This window comes from Tarenaya hassleriana, unplaced genomic scaffold (genome assembly GCF_000463585.1).
Source record: "Tarenaya hassleriana unplaced genomic scaffold, ASM46358v1 Cleome1, whole genome shotgun sequence".
NCBI lineage: Eukaryota > Viridiplantae > Streptophyta > Magnoliopsida > Brassicales > Cleomaceae > Tarenaya > Tarenaya hassleriana.
Genome location: NW_010960187.1, coordinates 11,617,286 through 11,624,891, shown reverse-complemented (window position 1 = coordinate 11,624,891; position 7,606 = coordinate 11,617,286). Strand labels below are relative to the sequence as shown.

The 7,606-nt window shown below is 39.0% G+C and overlaps 2 protein-coding genes across 2 annotated transcripts in view; both read left to right on the top strand.

The window, feature by feature from the left end:
* LOC104823815 (uncharacterized protein At1g04910-like) overlaps positions 1–4,053 on the top strand; it is a 4,771-nt gene extending 718 nt beyond the window's left edge. The window contains exons 2-11 of the mRNA XM_010555558.1: positions 1–247; positions 1,064–1,133; positions 1,365–1,432; positions 1,527–1,615; positions 1,697–1,894; positions 2,045–2,249; positions 2,370–2,537; positions 2,720–2,887; positions 2,956–3,146; positions 3,263–4,053. The exon at positions 1–247 is cut by the window's left edge and continues 27 nt beyond it. Of these exons, the coding sequence (XP_010553860.1) occupies positions 1–247; positions 1,064–1,133; positions 1,365–1,432; positions 1,527–1,615; positions 1,697–1,894; positions 2,045–2,249; positions 2,370–2,537; positions 2,720–2,887; positions 2,956–3,146; positions 3,263–3,428 (1,570 nt within the window). The 3' untranslated portion in view covers positions 3,429–4,053. The remainder of the gene's footprint in view (positions 248–1,063; positions 1,134–1,364; positions 1,433–1,526; positions 1,616–1,696; positions 1,895–2,044; positions 2,250–2,369; positions 2,538–2,719; positions 2,888–2,955; positions 3,147–3,262) is intronic.
* A 712-nt stretch (positions 4,054–4,765) lies between these two features.
* On the top strand, positions 4,766–7,129 carry LOC104823806 (phytanoyl-CoA dioxygenase). The gene is made up of 9 exons (XM_010555547.1): positions 4,766–4,919; positions 5,007–5,128; positions 5,225–5,285; positions 5,532–5,600; positions 5,691–5,809; positions 6,171–6,318; positions 6,437–6,581; positions 6,663–6,749; positions 6,871–7,129. The coding sequence occupies exons 1-9, from the start codon at positions 4,865–4,867 to the stop codon at positions 6,911–6,913; spliced, it is 849 nt and encodes a 282-aa protein (XP_010553849.1). The 5' UTR covers positions 4,766–4,864; the 3' UTR covers positions 6,914–7,129.
* The last annotated feature ends 477 nt before the right edge of the window (positions 7,130–7,606 follow it).

The following is a 7,606-nucleotide window of genomic DNA, read 5'->3' as shown; positions in this document are numbered from 1 at the left end:
GCCAGGTCGGACCCTCGCTCACCGGCTCTCCTGGTTGCTCTTATCGATTCTTCTCCGGCGTCAGGGGATTTTCCTCTTCGCTCCTCTCATCTACATCTCCTGTATGTTGCTCTACATGGGAACGGTGTCGTTTGACGCGGTTCCCAAAATCACGCACCGTCCTCCCCCAGGATCTGTCTACAAGAGCCCTCAGGTTTACGCCAAGCTTCGACCGGAGATGGACGCCGATAATTCGACGGCTGATGCGGTGAGTTTTTGTCTCTATTTTGCTGATACCGCATTGCGGAGCTGGTCTTGGTGATGTGGTCGTTGTTTATTTCTGGGCATTCTCTCGTTCACCTCTGAGTTTATGGCAACTCGAGATGTTGATTGTTGTGGTATCTCTAGACTTTCAATCGATGCATCATTTCTTAGTGATTTCTCAGGCAAAATTTGCGATGATAATTTGATCTCTTGATGTGGGGATGTTGAATTTCTTCCGGGTTTAGGCTAAGTTAACTCGTTAGTTCGGGCTAAGGTAGCTCGATTCAATGACTGACTGATAGGTTCTCTTATTGAATCTTTGGTGGCTTGAGTCCAGCGGCTAGTTTTTACTACGTCTGACAAATCGGATAAGTATTATGGGAAACGTTTTTAGTTTCTGTCTCATTCAACTTTAGCTGTAGTAACCTGCAAACTTTGCCCTAATCCATTCAGGCACAAAACTAGAGAACAAATCACAGTGGAAAAGAGAGTATTAGCTAGAATGATCAGAGGCTCGCCCTTAATTTCTTGTATCTGAGTCCATGAGATTTGTTGAGATTACGTTGGTTTTGTTCTTAGGCTGTTGAACTTTTCATGATATCTTTTCAGGACTATTGGATTGTGATGCTTACTGATACTGTGATTCCCTGTATATCATCATTGCTACTTTGTTGTGTTACTATGCTCTGCATGTTGGCTACTGCCTGCGGCTATCTTAACATCACTAGCTAAGCCAAATGATTATTATATATAAGATAACTATACGTAACATGCTATTATTGTGCGCTTACTTTCAGTGCCTTGAACCGTGTTCTCGCAGATATCAACAATTTGGAAACGCTCCTATAAAGGTGGGGATTGGAGGCCATGTGTGAACAAGTCGTCTGGAGGTATTTCATAGTTTTAGTAGTTCTGCCAGCGTTTTTACTTGTACTATGGAAAACGTTTTGCAGCCTTAATGAAGTAGAGCATGTCAAAATTTTGAAATGGACTTTGGAATTAATGCTTAAGATAAAGTGTTTTGTACATGTTGCCGAGCTCCGCCTGGAGAGCAGAATTAGCTCGGATCCTGGTATTGGTTTAATAATTAGGTTTTCGTTTTTTTGTGTTCAAAATTGTAGTTTTGCCCGAGTCTAATGGTTATATATATGTTGAGGCAAATGGTGGCTTGAATCAACAGCGAACATCGGTAAGTTTGTCTATCTTTTTACTATGTGTTTTACGGTTATCCTCTGTTCTTGTATGGAAACCTTGTTTATGTCAAAGCTGTTTGTTATGCTTAGATATGCAATGCGGTTGCTGTGGCTGGCTATCTCAACGCAACTCTTGTAATCCCCAACTTTCATTATCATAGCATATGGAGAGATTCGAGGTCTTTATGTTCTGGCTGTATTTTACATAAGTGAAGCCATCATTTTGTTCATTACTTTCTGATAGTTGTTTTTCTTTCCAGTAAATTTGGGGAAATCTACGACGAAGAATTCTTTGTCAGTACCTTAGCAAATGATGTACGAGTGGTTGATAAGATTCCTGAATACTTAATGGAGCGATTTGACTACAACATGAGCAATGTCTTCAACTTCAGAATTAAAGCATGGTCTCCTATTCTGTATTACCGAGATTCAGTCCTGCCAAAGCTGCTTGAAGAGAAGTGAGTCACACATTGGTTAAGAAAATTGTCTTAACAAGTCAAACTTGGTTTCAGTGTTCAACACAGATCCTTTTACTTATAATGTAAGGGCAGCTCACTGTCTCGTTAACATGTGTGATTGAAGAATTTTGCTGTCTTTTCATGGCACAGGGTTATAAGGATCTCCCCTTTTGCGAATAGACTTTCATTTGATGCTCCTCCTGCTGTCCAAAGACTTAGGTGCTTGGCGAATTACGAAGCTTTGAGGTTTTCAAAACCCATACTGACTCTAGGAGAAACACTGGTCAAGAGAATGAAGGAGCGTAGTGCAAACAATGACGGGAAGTATGTTTCTGTACATCTGCGTTTTGAAGAGGTTTGTTTAAAAAAACAGACACATTTGAATAATTGCCCGTTGGTCTTTGTCATAAATTTAAGTACTGGATGTAGCTGTGTCCCCCAGGTGAAAGACAATTTCTATCTTAACATGGTACAGGATATGGTAGCTTTTTCCTGTTGTGTATTTGATGGCGGTGAGCAAGAAAGACGAGATATGATAGCAGCGAGAGAACGGGGATGGAAAGGGAAGTTCACAAAACCGGGCCGTGTTATACGCCCTGGAGCAATAAGACTCAACGGAAAATGCCCGTTAACTCCCTTAGAGGTAAGCTTAATTCTCTTGATTGTGGACTCTTTACTCGTCATATAGCATTCACCCTTGACTAAATGATGCTAGAAAATACAATAATTGGAAGAGTTCCACAAATTCATGTGAGCAATATGGTATGATTAGTGTAATTTGTCCCATCTGGTTCTGGTTTAATTTCTTTTTTTGAAACCCATCAGGTGGGTTTGATGCTTAGAGGAATGGGCTTCAACAACAGCACATATATCTACCTGGCATCTGGGCAGATATATAATGCGAACAGAACAATGGCCCCGCTACTTGAAATGTTCCCGAATCTGCAAACTAAGGAGATGCTCGCAGTTGAGGAAGAACTTGCTCCTTTTAAGGTATGTTTCAAAACCATCTTTGATGTTTATTTATGGTTGTCTTTTTTACGCGAGAATCTTGTGTGCAGAACTTCTCGTCTAGGATGGCTGCGGTAGATTACACAGTATGTCTCCACAGTGAAGTTTTTGTGACCACACAAGGGGGAAACTTTCCTCATTTCCTCATGGGACATCGGAGATATTTGTATGGAGGACATTCTAAGACAATTCGGCCGGACAAGCGGAAACTAGCAATCCTCTTTGACAATCCCAGTATCGGGTACTCTATGCTTTACTAACTTTCTCCTCTACATTCATATAGATTGGGAAACTAATGGATTGGATCATATCATATAGAGTGAAATCTAAAAATGGGGATATGATTGTTGGACGCAGATGGAGGAGTTTCAAGCGGCAGATGCTGAACATGAGGTCACATAGTGACTCAAAGGGGTTGGAGCTGAAACGGCCAAATGACTCCATTTACACATTCCCTTGTCCCGACTGCATGTGTCGGCCCAACCGAACTACCGAAGATCCAACACCACCTCCCCCCACTTGATTTTCTTTGTTGGGTTCTCTATCGTAATTCTTTCGATTCTTTCGCCCTTCCACCCGAAAACAGGACAGGGGCCTAGCCTGCTGGGATGCGTTTAGGACGGGGAGCATAATCAAATATCGTATCTATTTTATCTCCCGGGGAGATGACCCGTGCGTATTTTGGATGGATTCTTCAAGAAAAAAACAGAGAGAGTTTGCAGGTGATGCGTCTGAAAGGGAGGAGGGCGTGACACACACACACACACATATATATATATATATATATACACATAACAAGTAGAAGGAGATTCATTGGTTGGTTTCTTCTGGGCATCAATCGATCAAGATTTGGGACTGCGTCTGTGTTTGCGTTTTGTACAATTTTTGCTCAGTTTTACAGGCAGAATCTTGTGTTAGTTCAGGTTCAGTCCCAGTGGAGAGGGAGCTGTGCACAGTTTTGTACATTTTTAGCGACCAGGGTTCAATTTTTTTTTTTAATTAACAAAATTGGAATAGGTTTTTCCCTTCTTTTTTTGTTATTATTCGTTTCTGGTTTTTCAGATTCATTTGTCTTTATAGACTTGGAACATGGTGCGATTGTAAAATCCAAAGGAAAAGGAAAAAAAAAAAGAAACCGTTTTTTAATCTTTTTACGAACTCCGGGAATGGAGTTCTTGTCTGAATGTGATACGATAAGCGTAAATCTGCATAGGAAGATCAAAACACAGCTTTGTTCTTTTGATCATCATATAATGCTCTTGATTTTCCATTTAAGCTTTTATTCCAAAGACTGAAGATTCCTGAATCGGAATATTTGCATAGTTTTAGCCGTTTATATGTAAAAGAAAAAACTATATCAACTAGTTTAGAAAATCACATGGATTTGCTAACACCTACTACTATTAACACCTTTTATAAAAGAGAAAATAATATTTTCTATATGAATTTAACAAATTATGAATTTTTTATATACGTATTTTTAATTTGATAAAAAACTATATTTGAATTTAAAATTTTCTAAATATCTATACGAATCGTTAAAATTAATAGTAATTATATATATAATCATTTTCGCTAAAATTTTTCAAATTTTGTTAACTAATACACTAACACTAACTAGATAATTAGTAATTAAATTTTAATAAAATTATGATTATATATAATTACTGTTAATTTTAACAATTCGTCTAAACAATTCAAATATAGTTTTTTTATCAAATTAAACATACTTATGCATATGCATGAGGTAATATTTTTGCTAAATTTATAGAATAATGTTATTTTCTCTTTATAAAATATTCTTTTTTTGACCCATTCATTCAAATTGAATTTGGTGCATATAATATAGAGCGGTCCTATGGATAACTACGAGACGGCTGATTAAGGTTAAGGTTGGCGGTGAACCCATTCTGCTGCAATTACTTGTGTCTCGTACGGTACTTGAAGAACCACCGTGTCATGGGATTCGCCGGCAGTCTATCTTCCGACCAGCTCGAGTTCTTCAGCTCTCATGGTCCCTATGAATTTTTCCCCTCCTACCTCCTAATATCATCCGGTAAGGGGTTTGTTTTGACGAAAACAATTTATCGAAATCGAACAGGTTATCTGGTGATCGAATCCTTCTCGAGCGAGGAGGAGGTGGGATCCATGCGCAAGAGGATGGGCGAGTTGCTCAGTGAATTTGACTTTTCCGTCTCTTCCATCTTCTCCACGAGAAATCAGGTTCTGCTCTCTGTTTTTTGGGTGCCTAATTGAATTTTCTGTGTTTATCAGATCGATTCATTGGATTCCGAGTCTAAACTGATTCTTCTTCTTTAGAGTCTCACTACCGATGACTACTTCTTTGACAGCGCCGACAAAATCTCCTTTTTCTTTGAAGGTATCCTAAGATGTCTGTGCTTTTCTTTTTAAGCCCTCTATTGTCTGGTACGAATACTCTTGAGATTCATATGTTGTATCATGCGAACCGAATGTTGTTGTCTCGGCAGTGTTTCATGGCTGCATTTAGGGTTTTTTCTTCTAGGGATGAACTCGTTTCTTCTGCGGTTTAGTTTAGGTTAGACTTATTCGATCTACGAAATTGGCCTCTTAAACATGGAAAAATTCCTGCTTTTTCATCTCTCAGAAAAAGCTTTTGGAGATGATGGGAAATTGAAGCAACCAAAGGAACTCTCCATTAACAAAGTTGGTCATGGTATGATTTTGTAGTTTTTAGATGTTTTTGTTTGTTTCTTTTCAATGTTGTTTAATCTCTTAACACTGTTTGTTTTGTATGTTGGTGCAGCACTACATGAGTGTGATCCTGTGTTTAAAGAAATCTCGTATTCGGAAAAGTTTTCGGGTTTGCTATCCTCCTTAAGCTACAAGAGGCCAGTCATCATGCAGTCCATGTATATCTTTAAGGTATTTTACTGTTTTCCTTTCTTCCTAGTAGAAGTTTGATTGCCTCTTATGTGTTTAGGTTGTCCGGATCAATCAAAGTGTCTTGGCAAGTTACTATCACTGAATACGTTTATTTCGTGTTGAGAAATAACAGCTGATGTTCTGGTAGACTGGTAGAACTGTTAAACTTTTCGACATACAAAGAAGCACTTGGAGAGACAGATCTCTTCTTTGCACTGACTGCTTTTGTTAAATGTTTGTAGTTTATGCCAAATAATCCCACCCTAAATGATATTACTGGATCAGTAAACCGAATATAAGGGCTTAATCGATTTTGTTTCGCTTGCCATGATTTCATTCAACTATGCAATTTGACCCACAGCAACCGGGAATTGGAGGCGAAGTCGTACCGCACCAAGATAATTCCTTTGTCTCCACAGATCCACCAAGCTGTACTGGTCTCTGGTTGGCTTTAGAAGATTCTACAATTGTTAATGGCTGTCTTTGGGCTATCCCTGGGTCCCACAAAAGTTGGGTTCTTTACTTCTCATGTTCTTCATATATCCTTCACAATCTTAGTGTAGCTTGGGTTTGAACTGTTCTTTTTTTCTTCTTATTTTCTTTCCCTTGGCTCTGATTCATTTCCAGATGGGCTTGTTAGAAGGTTCACTAGGGGTGAAGCGGGTGTGACCTTTGATCGGCCATCCCCCTCATATGACCAGAAAGACTTTGTGCCTATTGAAATGAAAGCAGGGTCTTTAATTGCCATTCATGGCGATCTGATCCATCAAAGGTAAATATCACCATCTTTGCATGAAGAGGTACACTTTCTTTGTGATTCTGAACTTACTTGCTCTTGCGCTTCCAATGTCAGTTACGAAAATCTGTCCCCCAAGTCGAGGCATGCCTACAGCTTACATGTGGTAGAATCTGATGGATGCAAGTGGGCAGAAGACAACTGGTAAGTTGGAGTGTGGATTTTTTCATATGTTTCAACTACTTGACACAAGCCTCCAACGGCTGTCTCCATTTAGTCCATGGATACTATGCATTGTCTTTTGATTTTTTTTTTTTAATGATAGGATACGGAGAGAGACAATGCCAGAGCCTCTGTATGTCTCTTGATTCGTTCAGATCATATAATAGCAACTGCATAAAGAAACCGTGAGCTGCTGCTCTAAATTCACTTGTCATGTGATATGACACTTTCCCAGTTTCCTTGGGGCAAATTATGAACAGTAATAAGAAGAGCAAGCAACTTCTTGTTATATTTATGTTTTTCGTTGTGTTGCTCTGTCTACACGGAAACCAGACCCGTTCTTAACACGTGCGCTATTGCTATTTGCTATGTAACCTAATGAGTGGGAGGGGGAGGGGGAGGGGTTATAGATATGCATAAGAAAGATGGTAGGATGAATAAAAGGTATCCCATCCTTCGGCAATTATGTCCAGGGTGGGTGTTTTGGAAATCGATTTGGGTTCAAAACGGGAATGCATCGATTCAAATTTTTCGGTTTTACAAAAATAGGTATCAATCGGTTTTTATATTATCTCCTGTTCAGTTTCGGTCTGGCTTTTTTTTTTAAGATAGATTTTTTAAAAAAAAATTCGGTTTTCAGGGTTTTTACAATTTTGTTTCGGTCCAGATTCTGGAAAATTCGGTTTCTAAAAATAGTATCGCTCGGGAATTTAGAACGGTTCGAATCGGAAAAATTCGATTCGGTTAAAAATCAACTGTTCTTATTCCCCACACAAGGAGCATCTTACCTCATCTGAAGTCTTTTCAGTTGTTTTTGTGTTTCTTTTCTCTCCGAAATC

Excerpts from the sequence above, each read along its gene's own strand:
- LOC104823806 (XM_010555547.1), top strand. The coding sequence starts at position 4,865 with ATGGGATTCGCCGGCAGTCTATCTTCCGACCAGCTCGAGTTCTTCAGC. Across the intron at positions 5,129-5,224 it reads TCTTCTCCACGAGAAATCAG|AGTCTCACTACCGATGACTA; the intron begins GTTCTGCTCTCT and ends CTTCTTCTTTAG. Across the intron at positions 6,750-6,870 it reads AAGTGGGCAGAAGACAACTG|GATACGGAGAGAGACAATGC; the intron begins GTAAGTTGGAGT and ends TTTTAATGATAG.